Source organism: Ursus americanus, chromosome 2 (assembly GCF_024610735.1).
Source record: "Ursus americanus isolate L20-20 chromosome 2, mUrsAme1.1.p, whole genome shotgun sequence".
NCBI lineage: Eukaryota > Metazoa > Chordata > Mammalia > Carnivora > Ursidae > Ursus > Ursus americanus.
Window position 1 is genome coordinate 43,031,179 of NC_142128.1, and position 26,454 is coordinate 43,057,632.

At 50.1% G+C, this 26,454-nt stretch overlaps 1 protein-coding gene across 3 annotated transcripts; it reads left to right on the top strand.

Moving 5' to 3' along the window:
- Window positions 1–74: 74 nt before the first annotated feature.
- Window positions 75–21,546, top strand: LOC123783580 (CD48 antigen-like). 3 transcript variants are annotated; one of them, XM_045784404.2, is made up of 6 exons: window positions 75–163; window positions 10,298–10,660; window positions 14,988–15,287; window positions 16,831–16,938; window positions 17,247–17,377; window positions 19,531–21,546. In XM_045784404.2, exons 1-6 carry the CDS (start codon window positions 97–99, stop codon window positions 19,639–19,641), a joined length of 1,080 nt encoding a protein of 359 aa, XP_045640360.2. In that variant the 5' UTR covers window positions 75–96; the 3' UTR covers window positions 19,642–21,546. The 3 variants fall into 3 exon arrangements, with proteins under 3 accessions (XP_045640360.2, XP_045640362.1, XP_045640361.2); XM_045784406.2 differs by having other exon boundaries at window positions 17,297–17,377; XM_045784405.2 differs by having other exon boundaries at window positions 15,039–15,287.
- Window positions 21,547–26,454: the final 4,908 nt, after the last annotated feature.

The following is a 26,454-nucleotide window of genomic DNA, read 5'->3' on the forward strand; positions in this document are numbered from 1 at the left end:
GGGGCCTGGGTGTTAAGGGGGCAGAGGGAGGGGGCGGAAGGAGGGGAGGAGCAGGACAGGAAGGGGAGGAGCCCGTGTGGTCTGGGTCCCACAGTTATGGTTTCCCTGTGGGACAGCCGGTTCTCTGGCCAGACCTTGATGCTCCAGGTCAGCCTCTTCCTGGGTGAGTGGCAGATCAGTTGGCGGGGGAGGCTCTGGGGTGGGTGAGGATGGGGGGTGGGGGGGCCAAGAAGCAAGTGTGAGGGAGGCAGTTGGGCAGCAGTGGGCTTGCTGGTATCAACATCCTGATTTCTCCAGAGTCTTGAAGGGTTGAGGAGAGAAGGGGGACTAGGGTCTGTCTGGGACGCCCTCAAACTCCCCGGGATGGGGAAACCACCTCAAACCTCTCTAAGGAAAGGCAGGTATTCGCCCTGCTCCGGGGGCCGAGGCTGAGATCATCAGTGGCTCAGGGTCTCACTTTCCAGAGTCCGGCTTTGTCCCTGGAGCTGTGTCTGCAATCTCGGCCCCATGTGTGCACCCCCTCCCCACCCCCCAGCCTGCCTGTGTCCTGGCTCCCAGCTGAGGAGGGCGTGTAAGTGGGTGAGGGGGCCAGGACGGCCACCCATGGCCCCCGTATTCGGGACAGCTGGGCTGTGACACCATCTATGGGGAGGGCAGGATAAGGGGAACTTCCCTTCTTATCTGCCTGTGATCTTTCTGCGTGGTTAGAGCTGTTTTTAGTCTCTTGTGGGGGAGGGGGCCCCTGCAGGCGGCCTCATGTGAACCAGGCTTCCACTTGGTGGCCTGGACCCGCCCTTGTCCCCACAGCTCCTCACAGTGCAGAGAGGGCCTGGGCTCTGCAGTCAGACCCACTGGTCACTCATTCTGCTTCTGCCCCGAGTTGGCTCTAAGATTCTGGTCGTGGCAGCAGACAGATTGCACACTCTCCTGTGCTCCCTCCCCCTCTCGCTCCACACAGGGGTGGACACCGAGGGAACCTTTACAAAAGCTCAGGTCCCCCCGCACATCAGTGAGAGAAGTAGGGCCACCATCGTCGCTACACAAGCAAAGGGCGTGAGCTCAGTTCATGCCGAGAAGAGTCAGATCAGGTGCACGAGCACCTGGTCACCGTATTTGCCTGTCAAATGATCACACTTGTGTGTGTTGTGTTGGAGTTCCGAGTGCAGTGACAGGGGTGGGACAGCCTCTCTCCTGTCTCCCTGGCAGCTGCTTAAGGAGGAGAAACTCCGGGCAGTCGTGTGACCTGTCAGAGACCATGAACCATTTCACACGCTGCCCCCTGAGCGTCCTCCCCCATCTGAATCTCTTTCCTCTTCTACCCATAAATGCTGGGGCTCCTGACCCGGGTCCCAGAGCCTGTAGGGGAGGAGTGAGCCAGCAGGGAGTCCAGCTGGGGTTCTTCTTGGAGAAGCAGCTGCATCCAGGCTGCTCCTCTGTCCCCAGAGCTCTGTCTCTGTTGTGCCCGCACAGCGTCTGTCCCTAATCTCAGAGATCTGTGAGCGTGGCAGCGTGAGGACGGCCCCGGAAGCCACCTGTGCCCCCAGCAGACCTGGGTGTGTGCTCTGGGCTGCCCAGCAACCACAGGGGCCGGACGTGCTCCGGAGAAGGTGACAGGTGTCCCTGCCTCGGCCACGGGGACATCACGTTACCTGTTCCTGCAGCCAGGCTGCCCGGCGTCCCCCGTGCTGGGGAAGGACAGGGGCGTGGCTGGGGCCAGGTGGCTCTCCCAGGGATGTCCTTTCTGTCCTTCAACTCTGACACATAAGACGCTTTCCTGGGAACACGACGTGAGTCCAGCAGACTTGGGCAGGGCCAGCTCGTGATGAACTAGTTTTTATCAAGAGTCAAAGTTGACTGAACAAATTTGCTACTGTCCTTTATTTCAAAGAATAATTTTTAGGGCTTCTGGGGGCTCCGTTGGGAGAACATCTGATTCTTGATATCAGGTCTTGGTCTCAGGACTGTGAGTTCAAGCCCTATGTGAGTGTGTAGCCTATTTTAAAAAAGAAATAAAAGGATCTGGGTGCCTTGGTGGCTCAGTTGGTTAAGTATCTAACCTTGGCTCAGGTCATGATCTTGGGGTCCTGGGATTAAGCCCACTTTGGGCTCCACACTCAGTGGGGAGTCCGCTTCTCCTTCTTGCTCTGTCCCTCCACCTCCTTTTGCACTCTCTCTCAAATAAGTTAATAAAATATTTAAAAAATAAAAGGATAATATTGAAAACAACCGAAGGACATGGCATCACATCCTCATATTTAAGTGTAGTTCTCTGTAAGTCTGTGAGGGGAAAGGTCTTGGACGTATATTTGCACGTTTCCTCAAGGCGGGACACAGGACTGTTGGCAGAAACCACCAGAATGCAGAGCCCTTCCCAGCCTTTCATGGGATCGGATTCGGTCCTTTTCCGTGTGTCCTGTGAGTTCCAGGAGGGCACTTGGAGCGTGAACGCCAGGAACACGGATCCTGTAAGGATTGTGGCACCAACGTCTCTCCAGTGGTTTTTCTCCGTCTTCCTGTGACTGGAACTCCATCTCCTTCTCAGAGTGAAGAGTCTCTTCTGTAGTCTGTGAGATGTCCCTTCCTAAATTGCTTAAGTATCAGTCAGACAGACAGAGAGACAGGAGTGGGGCAGCTGGCAGACCCACAGGTGCGCACGTCACCTGCCCCGCTGAGTGAGCTCCTGCCTCCGTCTACACTACACGGTTGGTCTCCGGAAATTCCCTCCCTCCCAGCTTTTCCTGAAGCCCGGCCACTTGTCTTCTCTTGGATCATGGAGCTCCCTGTTCAAGACCCAGCATCGCTGTGCGGAAACCTGCTGTCTCCTACCCTAAGGTGTTTTGTCTGAAAGATAAAATCCTGACTCAGTGGCACCTGGGTACACGCAGGATCTCGTCTCTGCAACCCTTCACCGCCTGCCCCAAAAACCTAACCACCTAAAAGATGAAATTAAAAATCAGCAAATAACTGATGTGGGAAACAAAGGAAGAAGAAAAATTATTAAATTTCCTTATTACCTACAGCCCATTGACAAGTCCTTGGAACAGGCCGAGGGACCTTCCTGTAGGGACTCAGCTGCCTCATGTTGAACTTTGCTAAGGGCAAAAGGCAACCTTAGCCCAACCCCCAGGACCCTGTGAAGCTATTTTAACATAATAGAGCTTCCTTTGGAAACTTCCTTTATCTCTACCCCCCAAGATGCATGTTGGCAATCATCCCCCAAGCATATGACCCATTGATATATATCTGAAGGGTCTCGTGACTAAGGTTTTATTAGACGGTAATAAATGACCTTTTCCCAATAATAGCTCGCCCCCTCAGTGTCCTGGAAACCTTGCTTCCACATTCCTTAGAGACATGTGCTATCCCTAGCCCCTCCCAACTTGAAAGTATATAATCAGCCCCAGTGCAGCTCTCTCTGCCCACAGGTCCTGTTCCTGAGCTTTAATAAAACCACTGTTTTGCACCAAAGACGTCTTAAGAATTCTTTCTTGGCCATTGGTTTTGAATCCTAATGCCTTTCCTAGATCATAACCACATACAAAGGAACTGGAACAAACAATGACTTTGCTGAACTTACACGAATGTATTGAAACCTTAGGAGAAATGGAGCACTTTCTAGGCAGTGTCATCTGCCGCTAGGACTCCGGAGGAGGAAGAGTGTCTGAGCGGGTAGGTGTCTGCTCTGTGAACAGCTCACCGCTGCGTGTCTTCGTCGCCCCCAGACCCGCCACACTACGGCTGGCCCTGGGTGGGGTTCTTTTTCCCACGCTAGGCAACTTTGTGACTTTCGAGTCCCCAGCTGGGTGTCCTAGAGTCTCAGGCAGTCTGACGCTGTCTCCCTGCAGCTCAGGTCAGCCCCAAGGGGTAGGGTTCAAGGCCACCGCACCTGTGTCTCCACTCGGACGCCAGGCAAGCTGTGGTCTGTGCCTCTGAGCACCTGCTGTCCCTCACAGGTTCCCATTGATGTAGTTTTGGAATGTTGGTGGGGTCTGGGGCCCTAAGGCCAATAAAGAATTCTTGAGAGATCTTTGGTACAAAAAGGTTGTTTTATTAAAGCACGGGGTCAGGAACCAGGGGCAGAAAGGGCTGCTGCCCCTGGATTTCGAGGAGCAACTCTTTATATACTTTGGGGGTTGGAGGAAGTAAAGATAAGGGAAGTTCCAAAAGGACTGTCATTTGCTGAACAAGACTCACAGGGTCCAGGTGGCCTTTTTATCGTCAAACCCAGGTTAGTTTTCACCTAGCAAGACCTTAACATTAAGACAGTTGGGAGCTTCCTGCCTCCAGGATTGTCAATGGGCAGCAGGCTATAAGGACATTTACTTTTATTTACATTTCCCTCTGCCTTTGTTCCCCACATCATTCCCCCCTGAACAACTTTGACCCTTAAATCTTTAAGGATGCTGAGGTGGAGGAACTTATCTTCTGTAACTTCGTCCTGTTGAATAGAGGCATAGAGATGTCCCTACCTATGGGTCCACATTGGTCAGTTGGGGGAATTTATATATGAGTCACCAAAGTCAGAGGCAGCGAATCCAAGCTAGACAACGCATCCGAACCTCGCTGAGTCAAAGGGATCGTCTCTGGGCTGGAAGCTATGGTAGCGAAGGAGCCTCGGCACCAGGAAAAGACAACAAAATGAGGTTAATGCTATAATGAGAAAGAGAAGCCTGAATAAAAAGACCTTTGATAGCTAACTAAAATTTTCTTCCAGTCCTTTATTGTCATTTGAAGAGAAATTTGAGGTTTTCCGCAGGTTCGTGGGAATAATAAGAAGGCACGTTAATTTACTCATTGGTTTCCTGTGACGGGGATGCAGGTTTTATTCTGATCTATGAGCCCACGGAGAGCGCCCCTCTATTTTTACTGCCGCAGGAGTGCATAATACGACCCGCTAGGGACCCTTCCATTTTGGAGTTAAATCCCTTGCTGTGTTAGACTTCCAAACCTTTAAATAAACGAATTATCTGGGGTTTATATGGAGTGGGTTGCTACTGTCAGATCGGGTTTAGGGAAGATAAGTTTTGCCTATTTATTTAGAGGTTTATGAATTAACCTGGCCTTAAGTGAATAATTAAACAGAGTGTTATAGTCTCCATCTATTGATAGGTCTACAGTGAGAAAAAGTGTTTCATAAAGTAACTCAAAGAGACTTAACCTTATTGGTTGTTTTGGGGGCAACCCTTCTCATCCTGAGAAGCCCAGCTGTAAAATAGTAATCTGGTTTTCTTGAGTCTCCATTCCTGAAATCTAATATCTACAAAGATGTGTTACTGAAACATTTCTCTCTATAATAACCCTCATTTTTACTTTATTTTTTAAAGATTTTGTTTACTTATTAGAGAGAGAGAGAGAGAGAGCACACAAGCAGGGGGAGTGGAGAGGGAGAGAGAAAAGCAGGCTCCCTGCTGAGCAGAGAGCCCGACATGGGGACTCGATCTCAGGACCCCGGGAACATGACCTGAGCTGAATGTAGTTGCTTACGTGCCTGAGCCACCCAGGCATTCCAGTAACGCTCATTTTAAATCAGAGATCACCAAATCGGGACTAATTCGTTTGTAAAACAAGTCCAATTTTAACAAACGTGGCTTAATTATTTGTATAAGCTCAGCAAGAATAGCGATTGATCATATAGATCTTCTAGAATCTTCTTTGTTGGAACTTATTATAAGGAATCTCTAGGTAGAACTTTCAGTAGCCTCTCCAGACCAGAAGTCAGACCAAGTGTTTGCTGTCAGACGTGCCTGTGATACCTGTAGATGTGGGTGGATTCCTCTTCAGGAGGTCCCCAACATATTCTGAGGTTCCTGCACCTGCCACAGTGACATTCTTTACTCACCTGGTGAGGCTGCTGGGAGCTCTGTAAGAAAGGTTTCGATGGGGGAAACAATGGCAAAAGAAATGTAACTTAAAATCTTACAGCTTGCAGTCCACTGATAGATCCCTGAAACATATGGAGCGTGACCTTCCTCGATTAACTTGTGGCTTCCTCAGGGCCTTCATGTTTAAAGGAAACATTATCTTGGTAGCAGCCTGCCCCTCAAGGTTCTTTGAAAGCCTTGCTTCCAGATTCCTTGGAGACTTGCACTATCCCTAACCCCCACTGACTAAAGTGCATACAGTCAGTCACTCCTCACAATCCCAGCACAGCTCTTTCGCCCCACAGGTCTTGTCCTGGGAGCAAGGAAGGGGTGAGGGTACAGGCAGGAGAGATAGGAGGCTCCTGACTCCCCTGAAGAGGATCACGCAGGGGGCTACATGACCAGGCTCACAGAAACTCCAGATGTGGAGAAATGCTGAGGTGTATGGAACCAGAGATAAGGGAACGTAAGGAGACCACCTCGTTATGTCTTAAATGTCAGAGATGAGATGGCCCTATGACAGTTACAGCTGGACCACAGAAAATGACCAAACTTCAAAGAACAAGTAAACATGTTTCTATCCATGCTTGAGATGTCAAATTTCAGTTTCCTGGTCTGTTCTCAATAAAAGACTGTGACAGTCCTCAGTGGAAACCCATCCGAGACCCTTCTCACTTTAGAGAGCTTCTTCTTTCCTCTCTGCTCTCACCTTCACTTAACAAATGTTCACTTCCCTCACCTTTTTGTGTCCACAAGGTTCATCCTTTGACCTTGCGAGACAAGAATGCTGACATCCTGCAACAGTATCAGGCCAACGTTTCCAAGGGGCTCTATTGGCTTCATGCTTCATAACGTCAACCTTAGTTCCTTAAAGCTGTTTGGTCATATCTGAGTCTATGCATGTCTCTCAAATATGACATTCCAGCCAAAACGTTAGTAAAATAACCAATGTTTCCAATGGTGTCCTGTTACAAGGAGGACAGATTCATACTGAACTTATGCAAATCACTATAATTGCCATGGAAGAAAGAATACTTATTGAGACCTTTTGAATTTCAGAGGGTTCAGGTAGAGAGAAAAGTTAAAGGCATCAATTTGTTCACAGAGGAATACTTTAGAATTATTTCTGTATATCATTGATGTCTAAGAGAAAGTTTCCTTAATCTGGAAGAGCAAACATTAGAGAACCAGCAACGTTTTAAACAAGAGTCACAAACTGTAGTCTTCCTCAGTTTATTTAGTCCCGTGTCACTAATTCTTGTTCAGTTTGAATGCAGCTTTTTAAAGTTAGTTCTAGAAATTCTTACCCATTTTAGTTTTATGATTTTGAAGATACCAAAAACCTATATTTGTCAAAAGCCCTTTTTGTTAATTTTAGCCATTCTGACTGGTGTTAGGTGGGATCTCACTGTGGTTTTGATTTTTGTTTCCTTGATGTTGAGTGATATGGAGCATTTCTTCATGTGTCTGTTGGCCGTTTGTATGTCGTTGTTGGAGAGATGGCTGTTCATGTCTCTTGCCCATTTCTTGACTGGATTATTTGTTTTTTGGTGTTGGGTTTTATAAGTTCTTTATAGATTTTGGATACTAGCCCATTATCTGATAAGACATTTGCAAATATCTTCTCCAATTCTGCAGGTTGTATTTTGGTTTTGTTGACTGTTTCCTTTGCTGTGCAAAAGCTTTTTATCTTGATGAAGCCCCGATAGATCATCTTCACTTCTGTTTCCTTTGTCTTTGAAGATGAGTCGAGCAGGAACTTGCTGCAGCCAGGGTCAAAGAGGTTGCTGCCTGTGTTCTCCTCTAGGATTTTGATGGAGTCCTGTCTCACATTTACATCTTTCACCCATTTTGAGTTTACATTTGTGTATGGTGTAAGAAAATGGTCCAGTTTCATTCTTCTACATGTGGCTTCAACAATTCACCATTTGTTGAAGAGACTGTCTTTTTTCCCATGGGATATTCTTTCTTGCTTTGTCAAAGATTACTTGACCATAGTGTTGAGGGTCCATTTCTGGGTTCTCTATTCTGTTTCATTGATCCACATGTCTGTTTTTGTGCCAGTACCATACTGCCTAGATGATTACAGCTTTGTAACACAGATTGAAGTCTGGAATTGTGATGCCACCACCTTTGGTTTTCTTTTTCAACATTCCTGTATTTGGGGTCTTTTCTGTCCATACAAATTTTAGGATTATTTATTCCAGCTCTGTGAAAAATGTAGATGGTATTTTGATAGGGATTGCATTGAATGTGTAGATTGTTCTGGGTAGCAGAGACATTTTCACAATATTTGTTTTTCCAATCCATGAGCATGGAATGTTTTTCCATTTCTTTGTGTCTTCCTCAATTTCCTGCATCAGTGTTTTGTAGTTTTTGGAGTACAGATCCTTTACCTCTTTGGTTAGGTTTATTCCTAGGTATCTTATGGCTTTTGGTGAAATTGTAAATGGGATTCATTCCTTAGTTTCTCTTTCTTCTGTCTCATTGTTAGTGTATAGAAATGCAACTGATTTCTGTTTATTAATTTGATATCCTGCCATTTTTCTGGCTTCCTGTATGAGATCTAGCAATTTTGGAGTACAGTCTTTTGGATTTTCCACATAGAGTATCATGTCATCTGCAAAGAGTGAGAGTTTGACTTCTTTTCTGCTGATTTGGATGTCTTTTATTTCTTTTTGTTGTCTGATTGCTGAGGTTAGGACTTCTAGTACTATGTTGAACAGCAGTGGTGAGAGTGGATGTCTCTGTTGTATTCCTGACCTTAGGGGAAAAGTTCTCAGTTTTTCCTCATTGAGAATGATATTTCCGGTGGGCTTTTCATATATGGCTTTTATGATATTGAGGTATGTTCCCTCTATCCCTACACCGTAAAGAGTTTTAATCAAGAAAGGATGCTGTATTTTGTCAAATGCTTTCTCTGCATCCATTGAGAGGATCATATGGTTCTAATCCTTTCTTTTATTAATGTGGTGTAACACATTAATTGATTTGTGGATGTTGAACCACCATTGCATCCCAGGAATAAATCCCACTTGGTCGCGGTGAATAATCCTTTTAATGTACTGTTGGCTAGTACTACTGGCTAGTATCGTGTTGAGAATTTTGGCAACCATGTTCATCAGGGATATTGGTCTATAATTCTTTTTGGTGGGGTCTTTTTCTAGTTTTGGGATCAAGGTAATGCTGGTCTCATAGAATGAGTTTGGAAGTTTTCTTTCCATTTCTGTTTTCTGAAACAGCTTTAGAAGAATCGGTATTAGTTCTTTAGATGTTTGGTAGACTTCCCCTGGGAAGCCATCTGGCCTTGGACTCTTGTGTGTGGGGAGATTTTTGATTCCTGCTTCAATTTCCTTGCTGGTTATGGGTCTGTTCAGGTTTTCTGTGTCTTCCCATTTCAGTTTTGGTAGTTTATAAGTTTCTAGGAATGCATCCATTTCTTCCAGATTGCCTAATTTGTTGGAATATAGTTGCTCATAATATGTTCTTATAATTGTTTGTATTTCCTTGGTGTTGGTTGTGATCTCTCCTCTTTCGTTCATGATTTTATTTATTTGGGTCCTTTCTCTTTTCTTTTTGATAAGTCTGGCTAGGGGTTAATCAAACTTATTAATTCTTTCAAAGAAATGGCTCCTAGTTTCATTGATCTGTTCTGCTGTTATTTTGGTTTCTATTTCATTGATTTCTGCTCTAATCTTTATTATTTCTCTTCTCCTGCTGCATTTAGGCTTTACTTGCTGTTCTTTCTCCAGCTCCTTTAGGTGTAAGGTTAGGTTCTGTATTTGAGACCTTTCTTGTTTCTTGAGAAAGGCTTGTATTGCTATATACTTCCCTCTTAAGACCGCCTTTGCTGCATCCCAAAGGTTTTGAACTGTCACGTTTCCATTTTCATTTATTTCCATGAATTTTTATTTTATTTTATTTATTTTCTTAAAGATTTTTATTTATTTATTTGACACAGAGAGAGAGACAGCGAGAGAGGGAACACAACCAGGGGGAGTGGGAGAGGAAGAAGCAGGCTCCCAGCAGAGGAGTCAGACACGGGGCTCGATCCCAGAATGCCGAGATCATGCCCTGAGCCTAAGGCAGACGCTTAACGACTACGCCACCCAGGCGCCCCTCCATGAATTTTTAAAATTCTTCTTTAATTTTCTGGTTGATGCATTCATTCTTTAGTAGGATGCTCTTTAACCTCCATGTATTTGTGTTCCTTCCAAGTTTTCTCTTGTGATTGAGTTCAAGTTTTAAAGCACTGTGCGTGACCCAAGGCTGTGTGCTCTAGGCAAGGCCAACATCTAAGCAAGCAGCTCTGCAGCTTGGCCTCCTCTTCTGTGAAACGGAGCGGCTCCTCTGCTTACAAACACGCCTGTGATGTGATGGGACCGCAGGTCCTACAGCAGCGTCATGCTTGTTCCCTTCTCTCTTCCCCATTGTAGCTATTCCCTCAACAAGCGTCCAGTCTGTGGACAACCTCAGCACCTCCTGCACCCTGGAAAGGATCGTGGGGGCGTCTGTCCAGCTGCAGCTGACCTCCTCCTTGTACCCGAACATCCGAGAGATAGAGTGGAGTTGGCATTCTGAGCCTGAAAAAGAAGAGATCCTGGTGTCCTGGAAACCCAATGCCACTGGTCCTGACTGGTATGAGCTGGAGGAAAAATTCAGGAGCAGCCTCTCCCTGACAGAGATGGCAGTTTTGAGCATCAGGAATCTCACTATGGAAATGAGTGGATGGTATACAGCAAAGGTCAAATTCCGCACAGGAAAATCCCAGAAGGAAGTCTTCAGACTCTGTGTGTATGGTAAGGTGAGCCCGTCAGGAACTCCAACAATCTCTTTATCTCAAGTATGTGGACTAAACAGATTTAAAAAAACCCTATCTTCTTTAGGAGTATTTGCAACTCTTTTGATGCCCTAACCCTAAAAGCTAAATTCTAAAGATGTCATCTTAGGAAAAAGTAGCTAAAATGTCTTAAAAAGTATAAAAAACACATGAAATGGGGGAAGGGCAGGAAGTCATCCGAAAGGATAACAAAAAACTATCTTCAATTGCAAATTATTTCAAAATTGATTATTAAACATACAAAATTATATCAGAAAGTTTCTTAACCAGTTGTTTCAAAAACTAATTTAAAAACTCGTACGTGACCCAAAAAGCTGGCAGAAACAAAACAAGAAACCAGACATCAGAACAGTGAGCAGCAACCCCAGGAGGGAGACCGAGGGTTAGAACTCCACATTGGGTAAAACCCTTTCCACCACTTGCCCTGCACTCCCGCCAGGAGGACCGTGGGACTCAGTCACATCCTAGACCAAGTGGAGGACACAGAAGGAGACCCAGGCCTGGCTCCTGGAGCTCCCGGGCCAGCAAGGACCCCCCACCCCCAGGAGCAGACACCTGGGCAGACAGTGCAGGGGGAGCAGGACAAAGGGGAGAGGAGCAGAGCCTGGGGTGTCTGCCTGCCTGAGCTCTCTCCCATCCGTCCCCTGTTCCGGGCATCATGGCGGCCTCCTCACAGGCTTCCCTGCGCCCGGTCTTCCCCTCCAGATCCCCCTCTACCTTACTGCTCTGTGGAGCTTTCAGAAATGCAGGCCCCTCCTGTCCTTTCCCTGCCTACAGCTAACCCGCTCCCACCCCCGCTCCCCACAGGATCCATGGCACTCAGGAGAGAAGTCTCACCCGCTCGGGATCTGGTCCCTGGCTGTCTGTCCAGCCTCGTTTCCAACATTGTCCCCTCGTGCCCTGTTCCACCTGCGCTGCCCTTCACTGCACCTGCTGCCCGCTCTTCCCTCCTTCCCGGATGCTGGGGCGGCCCGGGGGTACCCATCTCTCACCCTCTCCTGCATCGTGGACAAATGCTCCTGTTTCCAGTCCTTTCCTGGACCATCTTTCTCAGCCTTGCCCTGGAGTGAATGGGTGTGGTCTACTCTCCACCTGCCAGCCCCATTCCCGGCCCCGCCCTCTGTGGCACCTGCCGGCCGTTCTACACGGCTCCCAGCAGGCATTGAGCAGGTGTCCTTCAACTGGGTAGATGTCAGCAATACGTAAAGGAAACCTACAGAAACACCTAAAGTTTCTCGGAGTTTTGATTCTTCAAGCCTGACTCATTCCTTCACCTGTTGAAAAGAGCCTATAACAAACACTCATATAAACCAACTGCTGAGCAAATTCATTCCCAAAAGCAGAAGCTTTCTAAATGCCTGCGTGTGCTTTCTAACACTTTGTAACACACATTCCGTTTGATTTTGTATTTAAATTATTACCTGTTAATTAATTCCATTATTTTAAAGAAGCTACTTAAAAGGATCATTTCCCCTAGTCACATGTGCAGTGAGTTTTGGGAAGGGTTGCAAGTTGGTGTTTTTATTAATCCCCTGATCAGGGGTTGGCAGACTATAGCTATTGGTCAAATATAGCACATGTGTGTTTTTGTAAGTAAAGTTTTATTGGAACACAGCCACATCTCTACATTTTTATGTGTATTTGGCTGCCTTCTCCCTATAGTGGCCAAGTTATGTATTTGTGACCAAGACCATACGGCCAGTTACACCATAAATATGTACTGTCTGACCCTTTCCAGTAAAGCTGTCCATCCCGCCCTGGATGACACTGCTGACACAGGGGATCGTGTAACTCTGTGGGTTCTCCTGGGGGTTAGAGAAGGTGATGGAAAGCCCGTGCAGCTGTGCCTGGGAGTCCGCACCTGCTCCGTAAATGGGAACGACTTCTTCTTCCCTCTGCTGCTGGAGTAAATTCCACTAATGAATTTCCTGGTTACACGGTCCTTGTATTCCTACAATAAATGCAACGTGATCATGAGGTATCATGTGATTTTATTTGCTGATATTTACTTTAGGAAGTTAAGGTCTCTGCGTGTGACTGACTGTAACCCGTGGGTTAGCAGGTGTTGTCCTGTGTTGGGTGTGGGATTCTCCTTGTCTGACGTGAGTGGTAAAGCCGAGCTATGCTTTCATGACCTGACAAACCCTCCACCTTTCCGAAGCTGGAACACTGTCCGTAACACAGGACTGTTGTTTTCCCTGGTCATGGACAGTGCTCACGCCCCGAACTGTGTGTCCTTCATGCTCTTGATGACATCCGACCTCTGGCCACCTTCCTAATTTTTTCAAAGTCGGTGCGTATATCCAGGTTTCTCGCATCTTCTTACTAGAATTTTGATCACTTCATGTTCCTAGAAAGGCATGATTTCACCCACGTTTTAAAATCTCTTACTGTGTTTCGTACATAGAGTTTCCCTGTAATTTGCAGTGTTGGTTCTTACCTGTATTTACGCCTTGATCCTCTTTCTTAATGACAATTGGTAGAACGTCAGCTTTTTGTTCAGACCTCAGGATTTTGCTTTTTGATTGGTCTATGTTTTTAATCGACTTCTGATTTTGCTGATGAAATCCCCTTCCTTGTTGTCATCCGTGCATAGAAGTCAGGACTACGTCTGCCTGCAGCGAGCGTCCAGCTCGGCTCTCAGCGCTGCGGCAGGTGGATTAGTGATCTCTGCAAAGGAACTCAGGCGATGGCAGTTGCTGGGGTCGGGTCGTCTGCTCAGCACGGTCCCCGGGCTCCCAGGCTCCCCATCTTTCTGCTCCACCATCCTGGACACGGGGTCTTGACCTCCTGCGTCTTCCTCATGGTCGCAGATGGCTGTGGCTGCAGACAGCAGTGCACAAGGGAGATCGCCAGCGAGAGAAGGACGAAGGGCGAAGTCTCTGTTGTCGTGAGGCTCTGTCTGCCAGGACTGAAGACCCTTCCTCCTGTCCCGCACGGGTCCCCTACCTCAGTGCTCAGCCCCAGGGCAGCTGTAGGAAAGCCTGGACCCCACCCCTGAGCTCTCCAGGGTGCGAGCAGGTGTGGCCAGGACAGACGGCCGTGCAGCTGGGTGTGCAGGGAGCTGCCTACCAGGCTGGCCAGTGGCTGTCCGTGTCATGGGTGACCCGGGCTCCTGCCTCCCCTCTCGTCTGTGTGGGCCTGTCCCCAGAGGGAAAGACTCCTCTGCAGGAAGCCTGCATTGGGTCATTGACCCCGGGATTCCCAGCAGAGTTTTCGTTTGGATTTTCTGGTTTGCTTTCTGACATTTCCCCATCTCCAGTCTCTGTTGTTAGGTCTGTAGGAATTTAAACTCTCTCTGTGGCTGCTTAGTGTTTTCTAGGTGAACCTGGATTCGCTCTGCAGTGACTGTTGTCACACCTGCCATCACGTAGTTGACATGTACCTTTGGATGGTTTTCCTTCTCTGTCTCTTCAGTCTCTCTGTGTCATTAGGTGATGGGACGAGCACGCGGTGGCAGGACCAGAATCCGAGTCCTGGGTTGTAACAGGGGGACGTCATGCCCGCAGGTGATGTTCAGGTCTACACAGACGCGCCTGCTCCTGACGTTTCCTGTTCTCGACTCACCCTTGTTCGTATCTTCTTGCCTTGGGCTGGATTGGTAGAGTTTTCATCAATCTAAACATCTCTAGAATGTTGGAAGTTTTAACCCCTTGTACTTTCATCTTATTGGATACTAAACTTAAATATTTATTTCAACATTTAAAGATAATCAGTATTTCTCTTTAAATGTGAACGTCTAATATGTTTTCCCACTGTATTCTCAACTCCTTTCATGTTGTGTTTATTGTATCTGTGAGAATAGATACAATTATTATCATATGTATAATCATCATGTGTATATATAATTATAGAATTACTGGGGCACCAGGGTGGCTCAGTGGTTAAGCATCTGACTCTTGGTTTCTGCTCAGGTCATGATCTCATGCATGAGACTGAGCCCTGCCTTGGTCTCTGCACTCAGCATGGAGTCTGCTGGAGATCCTTCTCCTCGCTTGTGCTCACCTGCTTTCTCTCTCAAATAAGTAAATAAAATAAATCTTTTTAAAAAAGGAATTATCATATCGATCATGATTACTGGGTTTTGTAGACATAACTGAGCATGGAAGGGCCTCAGCCCTCTGCTCTGGGCTGGGAGTCAGAACCCCTGGGCCAGGGGCAGTAGGTCCCTTCCCAGGCCCATAGTTAGGAACCCCCACAGCTGGGTCACTTGGCAAACGTGCTGATCCCCTTGTGTGTCCTCCAATGCTGAATCTCAGTTTCTCTTTTGTCTCCTCCTCCCCCAGAGCCCATCCCCCACCCCCAGATTGTGATTCATTCATCTTCCAACCATGCAGGCTGGTGCAATGTCAGCCTGGAGTGTGGGATCCCAGGAGCCACAGAGAACCTGACAGTGACCTGGCTGAGTGAGGGGCTCCCCAGGGAGCTGGAGCAGAGAAGGGCTCTTGGGCCAGCCCCCAGCTCCAGGAATCTAAGCCTGAGCCTTCCCCTGAGCCAGCTGAATGGCTCCCTCACCTGTTGTGTCAGCAACCCCGTGGACGAGAAGAATGCAACCTTACTCCTGCAGAGCGTCTGTCTGTGGAGGGGTGAGTGGGACCTCTGGGAAGGGCTGGCCGAGAACAGGGCAGGGCACGACTGGGGGACTCAGGGAAATCACTGGGACAGAGGAGTACTGGAAGGGGGTCACTATGGGCACCCCAGAGGCAGGTGCATGGCCGCACCCTCATTATGGAAGCTGAACGGGTATGAGGAACAGCTGCGTCTCCCAGGGCATCCCTGTGGGGCTCATCGGGGAGCCGCGGAGGCCGACCTAGTCAGCAGGATGCAGGCAGGGGAGGGGAAGAACTTGAAGACGACAGACTGAGGACCCTGAGGGCACCCCCTCCCCAGCCCTGGAATCTCAAGTCCCAGAACCCCGGATGGTCTGGACGCTCATAGCCCTTTCAGGCTGATAAATGCTGGTTTTTTGCTGTGTGCCAGACACGACCTTTCTTAGGATGGTTACCACCTGTGAGTGCATAAACCACAGTTCAAGCCTCCCCTGAGCCGTGTGAGCCCCTGCGGTCACCACAGCCAGCCACCATCCTTCCGCGTCAGCTGCGGGGTCCCCTTGGCCATGCAGCAAGGGAGTACATACAGTAGTGCGTGGTAGGTAAGGGGGTACTCTACCTTCCCTGGAACCACAGAGCAGGAACAATGCATATAAAGAAGGAGGTTAGTAATCGGTGTGGCTGTCCTGTCTCACCAGGTTCTTCCTGGGCTCTGACGTCCCCCGCTGCTTCTCCTTGCCACGTCCTTACTCAGCCACCCGGCTTTCAACCCTTAACACCGGGCTGAGTGCTCACCACATACGGGGCGGAGGAAAGACGCAGGGAACAGTATGACGAGCCCCCACTGAAGGAACCTCCGGGGCCGTGGGGGCATCTCCACTTCCTGGCTGTGTGACTCCGGACAAGTTACTCAGTCTCTGGGGCCTGTCTTTGAGATGGGTGTTAGTGACACCCACTTCATAGGGTGGTTTAAGCTATCAGCACAGCCTGTGACACACGGCTTATCAATACGTAGCCGGTAATGGTTCACGGACGAGGAGGGGTATGTTTGTCGACATGTACGAATTTCTGCATGACGGTGGCGGAAATCGAGGCAAATACAAACTATATGGTTCCCGTACGAAAGGAAGAAAAACAGTGCTTAGTTGCTGCAGGACTCGGGAAAGGCATTGCAGAGAAGGGACCCCCTGAGTTGAGCCTTGAAGTGGGAGCCGTGTTCGTGTGGCAGGCAAACCGAGGGCAGGACGTGCACTGACGTCAGGGGGCCCTGGAACCTTCCGTCCCCTCCCCCTCCTAGACTGGTTCTCTCCCGGGAGTCTGCCAGGGGAGAACAGGGCCAGACTGCAGGGATGGGGGCACCTGCGGCTGCTGGGAGCCTCTGAGGTCTCTGGGCAGAAGCGGCACAGAAAGCCTGGTACAAGGGCCGCTGCGGGGGCCTGGCCAGCAGACAGGAGCCTGTCGGGGCTGCAGCAAGGGTGCACACTTGGGACACAGGCCCCGAGTCGGGGGCGGGAGGGTCCCGCCTTCTCCCCCGCACCCTCCCCCCAAGGGTGCACCTAACAGCAGCTTTTGATGGCAGGTTCTCAGAGCAAGTGGGTTTGGACAGGTGTCCTGCTCACGGTGCTGACGCTGAGCCTGGCTGGTGGAGTGGTCATCTGGAAAAGGAAGAAAATGCGGTCCAGGAGGGGTAGGTGCTAGCCAGGGCCTGAGCGGTGCTCTCGGGGAAGGCAGTGGACGGGGGACCCGGGAGGGGGCCGGGCTGGCACATGGGGCTCACTGACCTCTCCTGTGAGTCATCCGGGTGGGAGGCTGGGACCACGTGGTACCGAGGGCAAGGGCTGTGTGCACGCCCAGACGGGAGGACTGGTGGGCGGCAAGGATGGGCAGGCGTCTGGGACCTGACCTTTTAGCCCATGGAGTGATGGCTGCCCTACCCTGGGGCTGACGAGGGGTCACCTCAGTTCCATACGCTCTCACTGTGCGTGCTGTGTGCAGGCCAGTCCACTCTGCTGCCCACAGAGCTGGGCTCCGCCGCTCTTCCCCAGGCCCCGCCCACAGAGGAACCTGCTGGGGCCACGAGCCACTGCCCTCCCGATGTGGAGCTCAGTCTCCTAAGACACGCCAAGGTGGGTCCACGGAAATCAAACCAGGTCAACTGACTTGTGCTCGGAGGTCGTGAGCGCTGGCCGGTCCAGGGCACTCAGCTGCCTGTCGGGCTCTGGTCTGGTCCTTGCTGCGGACAGTATGGTTGTTGTGTCTGGAACTGGGCGTGAAGGGTGGAAGCCACCGACAGGGACACCGCGCTCACATGTTCACAATCTCGTCCTCGCCACAACCCAGGGAAAGGTGGATGGCGGAGCAGGAGAGGGAAGGAGGCAGGCTCAGTGAGGTGTGTGGCTGACCCGAGGGCACACAGCTTGGCAGGGGAAGGAGCAGGAGAGAAGCCAGGCTGCTCCGGAGGGGCTCACCACCCAGCAGCTCAATGTCAAGCCCTGGGGAGAGGCAGGAGTGTAAGCGACTGCTTGTCATGTGGGACCTGTCATCCATAAAAGACCCAAAGCCGGTAGGAGAGGGGCCTACTAGTGGGGCCGGGAGGCAGGGCAGACCCAAGGTTCTGAGGATCATCAGGAAAGCCCCATCCTCTCCGCCCCCCCGCAATACCCACCCCACCTGCCTGAGATCCTGTCATTAATGCCTCCTTTTGGGGCAAAGACTTTATCGCCCCAGTGTGAGTTGCCCCTGAAAGAACATCTCAGTTGCTCGGCCCCCAGTGAGAAATGGTCACAGATGGCATGACTACACAAGGGGAAGGCCCGGACACGGGAGCAGCCAAGGTGAGGGTGCCTAGAGCGCCACCGGGAAGCAGTGGTTCTCAAACTGAACTCACATCCGAAACACCTGGAGGGCTTGCTGGACCCCCTCCCAGGACTTGTTTCAGTGGGTTCAGGGCAGACCTGAGACCTTGCATTTCGAACACGTTCCCAAGTACGGCCCCACCTTTGGGAACCACTGGACTAAAGTCGAGCAGAAGGAAAGCAAACAGAGCCACTGTCTGCACTCCCAGGAGCAGCCAGTGGCCGGGTCCTCTCCTCTCCTGCCCTTTGACTTTGCCAAAGGGAGACACCTCTGGGTCATTGACCCACAGACCATCAGGACCTTAGAAATCCCCTGGTCCTGTCCCCGCAGTTTATGGTGGTGAAAAGTGGGATCCAGAAGGAGCACTAAGAAGGACTCGGGCAGGAAACCACGGCGGCACCGGGTAGAACGGGGTCTGCTTGCTCTCAGCTGAGTGTGCTGTGCACTGTCCCCAACTGTCTCAGCACCTGGCTCGCTGGAACTTTCCATCTCAGCCCCTCTGAGTTATGTTCCCATCCGACCCAGGCCACAGGGAGCTCCGGACCCAAATCCCGATACCGTCACTGGAGAAGCACAGGATGGGAGCAATGTGTGGCTTTGGGATAAAGAAACAAATCAGGCGACCTCTGACCCAGACCCCCAGCCTTACCCCCTCAGTCTCTCTGCCCCTGGGGAGCTTCCTAGCTGATGAAGAAAATTATTTCCCTCCCAGGGCACAGGGAGGCAAGCACAGAAGAGAGATGGGGGTAGCGTGAAGGAGCGAAGGGGCAGAGGTGGGAGAAGTGAGTGTGAGGCTCTCATGCTGACTTCTCCGTCAACCTTACAAAACTACTGTCCGGCGTTCAGTTTCTTCTTTTATAAAATGCAGATTGCAAGAGTAATACCTTTATCTGCTGCTTTGCAGTTTTTCAAAGCACTTTTGCAATGAGAGTAGCCAAGGTGAGTTACAAATTTGTCCAACTAATATTTAACGAGTGTCTACTATATCCCAGAGCTATTCTGATCTGGGACACAGAGGTCAACACAACAACAAAAAATCCTCGGCCTCGGAAAATACACATTCTAGGCTGGGGGAGGGGAGAATAGCAAATAAAATAAATAAGCAAAATGTGAAGTGTTAGGTGATGATACGTGCTCAGGGGAAAATATGGCAGGAAGGGGGCGGGGTGTGGTATTATCAACTAAGGCAGTCAGGGAAGGGAGAGAGTGAGTACAGTGGTGGCCCAGCGGGGGCGGGGGAGGGGGGCCCAGGGGAGAGGACGAAGACTCCGCAGTGTTCAAGAGGGAGGTCTGCACCGAAGCTATGTTTTGGGGTTACTGGGGTTGAGACCCGAAGCGCGTGAAGAGCCGTAGCTTGACTGACCTCTGTGCCTGAGTCTTTGAAGTTGACCATGGGCACCCCTAAACTCTGCTTGAATTGCAGAATGACATGGAGAGGGGCAGCTGTCATCCCCCTAGCCCTGAGTGCCCCCCAACAGTCTGCACCGTCTACGACAAGATTCGGATGAGCCGAGAGCCCCAGGAGGACGCCTAGATTAATGAAGACATCGGGGCAGTGAAGGGCCTTGGCAAGATCTGGCCCACCCTGCCTTCCACCCAGGGCCCCAGAAATCCCTCCTCAGGTAGACCTAGTACAAGACCCCAGGTCTTCCTGACGTGCCGCCCCCCTCCCATCCAAGGTGGCAGAGCAGCACCACGTGTCCCTGGGCTCCTCACCAAGCTCTTGTCACTTCGCAGGTGGTAAGCATCGACTATGCCACCTGAGCACCCAGGATGAGAGGCTGGTCCTTGGGTGGGCAGTCAGATTTCTGACCTGTGACCCACTCACCCCTGGGAGGGGTCACCCGTAGTCAGGCAGGACCTGCAGACGCATGTCTGGGAGCAGAGATGCTGTCCCAGAATCGGGCGGGCTTTGGATGGAGGACCTCTAGGCTGTCACTGCCCAGCCCGGCCCCATGAATAGAAGAGGGAGGGCCCTGGACTATGGGAAAACAAGAGCTGCAGAGAGGAAGTTCAGGGTCAGCTTCAGCACGGAGGGAGGGGCGGAAGGGAAGGAAGTAGTTTTTGAGCTCCATCACCTGCAGGCTTACTGTAAACACCAGAAATGCACTATCTCAAGATCTCTCAAAATTCAAGCAATTTATCAACCTTTTTAAAAATTACCTAATGGGGGTGCCTGGGTGGCTCAGTCGCTGAGCGTCTGCCTTCGGCTCAGGGCGTGGTCCCGGAGTTCTGGGATCGAGCCCCACGTCAGGCTCTTCCGGTGGGAGCCTGCTTCTTCCTCTCGCACTCCCCCTGCTTGTGTTCCCTCTCTCGCTGGCTGTCTCTCTCTCTGTCAGATGAATTAAAAAAAAATTACCTAATGTACATAAATTGCAAGAAAGCCAAAGGCACATCTCCTTGACATTATATTTCATCAGTTGCAAATGGGATCCTGTTGCAAATGGGATCCCGTTCCCGTTGTATCTTCTCATGAGTTGTTACAGTAACACATACATAACACGTATTGTCACATCGCTTAATTTCTCTACCGTTTGAAATAGTTTTTCATTCGACCCCTTTGAGTTTCTGGGCAAAGAACCATATTATTGACAAATAATTAGATTTTTTTCCTTCTTTCTTTCAATTTTTATGCTTCATTCTTGCCCTGCGTCTCGGTGCTGAAGGCTGGCGAACACCTCGCAGACCGTGTTTAGTAAGAGTGATTCTGAACCACGTCTTGTTTAGTTCCTTACCGTGAGTGCTCCTAGGGTGCCCTGTTCAGCATGATGTTTACGGTTAAGGCATAGGAGGCAAGTCCACAAAGTATGTTCTTATTGCTATTTTATCAAGAATTTTACCATGAATAAAATGTTAAACTTTATTCTTTTCCTTTTATCATCTGTGATGATGACATCTGTTTTTCCTGTTTTTCCTCTATGAATAATGCACTAATACATTTCCTCCTATTGAACTATTTTTGTGCTAAGGGAATAAATCCCAGTTGATGTATTATTCTCTTAATGTGCTACTGTATGATAACGTTTTGAGTTGGGATTTTGCATCATTATTCATAAATGAAATTCTCCTGTTTTTTTTTGTGCTTTACTTTGTCACTTTGGTATTTGTATTATGCTTATTAGAGGTTCCTTCTGTCTCCACTTCTTGTAATAATCCAAGAAAAATTTGCTTTCTAGTCCAAAAAAACGTTCCTTAAAAAAAAAAAAAAGAAGAATTCCCGGGGCGCCTGGGTGGCTCAGTCAGTTGAGCATCTGCCTTCGGCTCAGGTCATGATCTCAGGGTCCTGGGATCGAGTCCTGCATGGGGGGGGCTCCCTGCTCCACGGGGAGTCTGCTTCTCCCTCTGCCTCGGCTTCTCCCCCCACTCATGCGCTTTCGCGCGCTCTCTCTCAAATAAATACATTAAATCTCACAAAAAAATTAAAAAAGAATTCCCATTACCTCGTGTCGACTTAAATTACTTTTATTGTAAATTACTTAAAGATCTATAAATATGCAACTATGCAAAAACGTCTTGTGCTTTTAGCTTTTATACTATAAACTCAAAAATATGTATAAAGTAGATAAAAACAGAGTGACAAAACAACAAGCAATGGTTTTTCCAGCTAGTATTCAAACCCACAACTTTAACGTAACATGATGGGTGTTTTCATTTTGCTAAAATGAAATCACTGATGTTAGGATTATAGGAAAATACTGTAGCTCTGCATCTGACTCTATATTTAATTTTTAACACTTTAATACAAACAGTGCTAGTTCATATACATTTGTTGTACAACACTTGATTAAAGTCTTTGTTTACCAGTTCAAGCTGGTCATTCTCATCCTTAACCAAAACTCTGCCAGGTGGCAATGGATAGATCTGTAAAACTGTTTCATTCACCTTAAAAAAAATTAGCACCACAGCGTTGTTAAAATCCCCACTGCCTACATACCTATCTCCTTACTCCTGGAATCGTAGAACAAAAAAGTTCTTCATTGAGTATTTGCTGCCGTGGTGGGTGTTTGTTACGTTCCCGCTAATGAACTTCTGTAAGGTGGTGACGCGAAGACAGGCTCCCATCCATCCGCTTGCACATCAGACGCGCCCCGGACGGCCACAGAGCAGGAACTTTGGAAGCTGACCTGCCTTTTGGAGAGGTGTGGGGCAAAAGTAGGCCAATCTGACAGGTGCCGGTTTAGTGCGTGATCAAGTCGCCAAAATGATCAAATCTATCTTTTTACCAGAAGCTCCTTTCTTTTAGCTATGTATAAAGCTTAATGCAATTTACGGTGGATAGATGAGTTTAAACAGCTTTTGAAGGTTTCTGTAGTTCTAGTTGACAGGTTTCATGATTTCTCCCTACGAGCTCCCTGAGCAAGGGTGGAAGTTTCCCTATGGGCTCCCTGTAGAAGAAGAAGTCAGCACACCAGACGGCCTGGATTGGTGTGCCTTGAACTGGGGGAGGCTGGGGGACACAGGGGGACCCTGAGGCCCGGGGAGGACGTCTGAAGCCAGAACCCTGGAGTCCGCTCCCCAAAGTTCTCACTGGCTCTCTTAATCCATCGATTCAAGTTGCCATAGACTTTATCAGTAATTGATGGAAATGAATATATTTTTTTAAGATTTTATTTATTTATTTGACAGAGAGAGAGACACAGCGAGAGGGGGAACGCAAGCAGGGGGAGTGGGAGAGGGAGAAGCAGACTCCCAGGGAGCAAGGAGCCTGATGCTGGGCTTGATCCCAGGACTCCGGGACCACGCCCTGAGCCGAAGGCAGACGCTTAGCTTCTGAACCACCCAGGCATCCTGGAAATGAATATTTTGTAAATTTAGTAAATTCAGCAAATAGTGCGCTCAGTGATTTGCTCATTTAGGAGATACAATGGTTCTAGATGAATTGACCTTGGGGCAAGTTGATGTGAAGCTTACAGCTTAACGGGGAAGACGTGAGGTTTCGGGCCGCGCTGCCTGTGTGGAAACCTCATGCACTTCCTGGCTGTCTACTCCTGAGCAGGGACTTGGCTTCCGTGTGCCTCGGTCTCCTCGTGCAGAGAAGCGGAGTCATCAAAGGCCTTCCTGCACAGACTTGGGGTAAGAGTCACTTGTGAGCACCCTCGTGGAGCTCAGAGAGTGCTGGCTTGGGGAGGGCTCAGTCTAGGCTCCTGCTGCCCCCCTGCCCTGCGCCGGCTGCCGACTCTTCCCCCACCCGTCTGTCTAAGTGAACCACAAAGGCCCTTCGGGACCACGCTTTGCACACGTCCTCATCCGGTCCTCCTGTGAGATGCTTGAACATTAAAGCAAACCCGGCCCCCGAAGGGACCTTTGCTATAAGGCGACCACCTACAGCATCCAGAATATGGACAGATTCGAGTGCAGATTATTATCTGAGTGCGAGCATGACATATGCATGTTCTAACAGCCCTCGCTGGCCCCTGAGACTACAGAGCACAGCGGCTTGAGGTATAGCGTATTAGGGGCAGCAGAGCCACGCAGGAAAGAGCAACGGTGGGGGGAGTGAAGCCCATGAACCACAAGGACGTCATGCCATGTGGGTGGCCCAGGCCGATGGGGAGGAAGGCGGGGAGGAGGGAGAAGGAACAGACGCCCAAAGCGCCTTCCTCGTGGGACCTCCTGGGCGGGGATGCCCTGCTCAGTGGAGACTGCTTCTCTGTGGCTTTCACAGAGCTGGGCAGCTGGAGCGCACAGGGTCCTGCCTGCCAGGCAGCTGTGAGATGGACGCAGAGCACACGCCATCCTGTCTGGTTCTCTAACTCCCGTGCTAAGAGCTCAGTGTCCAGAACGCAATGCCACAAGGAATCCAAGTACACATGTTTGCTAAGCAAAATGAACAGAAAGTCCCCCAAAGCTAGCAAAGCAGAAAAAAAGAAAAAAAGAAAACCCTAACAGGAGCCCTATACACATATGGGGACTTCCCAAATATAGGAAAGACACAACCTTTTGCAAAAGACTAACTCAAGCCAGAGATGAAAGGTGAACAAAGGCATTGGAGTGTGATGGGGGAGGGGGAGGGCTAAGAAAATAACTGGGGAGAAAGTGATTCTTTGGCAGAATTTTAAAAAATGCGAAGAACAGAATCCATGCTACAAGAAAGCCTATGGTGACGTGGAAGACGGCCGAGAAGGAGAGGAAAGCACTTAGAACGAAGAGGAGGAGTATGGGTTGGCAGTGGAGACGAAACATAGAAAACTCGGTCCCCAGAGAAGAGAGAGAACGACTGTGCTCCCTGCCATCCATCCCCTCCCCCAGAGCCACTGTTCTCGCTAACAGAACCCGCCCGGCTCAGTGGCACAGCGGCTGCCCCGACGCCACGGTGGGCCCGTGGCCCTATTCTGGCCGGCGATGAGGAAGAGAAGCTCACTGGGAGTTTCTGAGAATGACTTCCACCCCGACAGGAGTAGGAGGGAGGGGAGACGCTCCTGCTCCTGCTGCCCACTGGCTCTTACCTCTGAATGGCCGCGTGACAATGTGAGCCTGGAAACCCATGGAGCCCCGGCCGAGCAGAGGGGAGGGCAGGAGGGGCCGAGGCTGAGCCGGAGCCTGGCACTGCCGAGCGCTGACCCACGCCCAGCGCAGTTTCTCTCCGGGCTTAGGAATTACCTGGGAGACGCGAGGGTGGCGTTATTGCCCCGGGAAGGAGCAGTGTGTCCACAGGGGAAGTGAGGGGCAGTGGTCACGGAGTAGTCTGCGGACTTGGTTGGCTGGTTTGTTTCTTTGTGCTGAATGACAGCCTGCAAAGGAGTGGTTGGAAATTAAGTCGCACGTGGGCAATGAGAGCAGGTTTGGGACTTTGTGTGAAGATGTTCATAAACCATGTAAATGCATGTCTCCTCCCCTCCCCAGAACCTGCAAACGACAGCAAGTTTAGGTGTCTAAATCACAACGTCACAGAGGACGGGCGGTAACTGACAGCCGACCAGAGATGCCTTGGAATCTCAGAGAGAAGGAAGAGGGCTGCCTGGGTCGGCAGAGCCCGAGCCCAGACCAGTTCCATGAAAGTCTCTGGGGTAGCGCCCAGGGAACTGTTAATGACCCCTCATGGTGAGTCCATTATGCAGCCATGTTCGAGAACACCCTCCTGGAATACCCACGTGGGGCTCAGCAGAGGCTGGAGCTGTCTGCCTATAGGACTGGGGGACGCTCTGAGCTCAGAGAGGCCACGGAGGAATGGGAGGGCTTCTTGGGGCTGACACAGGGGCAATGCTAGAGGTCTGTCCATGAAGCAGCTCCCAGACCACCGTCCAGTGGCAGGCACGGAGTGTCCTGGAGCCGGGCACTGCCTTTTCAGCCGTCAACAGAGGAGCACTCTTCTAAAAAATCCCAAAATACCCTACAGAGAAATCGGGCGGCTCGTGTGCTCACCGGAGCCTTGGGGAAGCCTCCTCATTCTGCCGCAGACGGTTCCGGCATGACAGCCAGCTCCCTGCCCCGCCCTACGTGGAGCCTGATTGCCCACATGGCTGCTGGGCTCTTCCTGAAATGTAAGCGGAAAACCGAGGTCACCACACAGGCGAGACAGGCCAGCAGCACCAGGATCCATTGCAACCGCTGGCAGTGGCCGAAGGGGAAGCGTCAGGGTGTTAGAGGGAGTCATTCAGTGATGTCTCAGCTGGAAAATGCCAGAAATAACCTCAGAAGCATTACCTAGAGGCCCAGAAGTAACCACAAGACAATTGAAACCAGGAACAACAGACGCCCTTGCCTCTGGGAGACGCAGGGCTTTTAGCCCATGTTTCATGTGTGCCTGTGGGGTTTGTATGATTCGATGCACTGTACGTTCGTGCTGTCACACGGTGCGTGTGTTTGTGCACGTGTGCCTGTGCTCTCACACGGCATGTGTGTTTGTGCACTTGTGCCCGTGCTCTCACACGGCGTGTGTGTTTGTGCACGTGTGCCCGTGCTCTCACACAGCGCGTGTGTTCGGTTACACACATCCTACAGAGAAGAAGCCAGACCGTAAGGCAGAACTTGTGCAGCCCGACTGTGCTCGCCACGTGCGGGGCAATCTTACTCAGAAGCGGATTCTGGTTCACAGGTTCTGCAGGCTGGGGTCAGAGTTCGTGGGTAGGGAGTTGTGGCTACAGCAGGATCCCTGGCAGAGGGTGGGATGTGAGGGCTGAGGGCCGGGACCCGGGCTATGGACCCGGGCTATGCAGCGGAGAGGGGGCTGGCCTTTGGAGACCTGGATAGGAAGGCGAGCCCCTGCCTGTGAGGGCCTGCGGGACCACCAGTGTTTGGCCATCGTGAGAAAATATTTGTATCTGTCTCTGCCCTGGGTTCTGAAGACAGAGCTCCTAAGCCCCTCAGAACTTCCTGGGTGACAGGGGTGTGTTTTGTTCTAATGAGG

Coding starts and splice junctions, on each gene's coding strand:
- LOC123783580 (XM_045784404.2), top strand. CDS start 97: ATGGTTTCCCTGTGGGACAGCCGGTTCTCTGGCCAGACCTTGATGCTC. Junction 164..10,297: donor CCAGGTCAGCCTCTTCCTGG/GTGAGTGGCAGA, acceptor TCCCCATTGTAG/CTATTCCCTCAACAAGCGTC. Junction 10,661..14,987: donor CTTCAGACTCTGTGTGTATG/GTAAGGTGAGCC, acceptor CTCCTCCCCCAG/AGCCCATCCCCCACCCCCAG.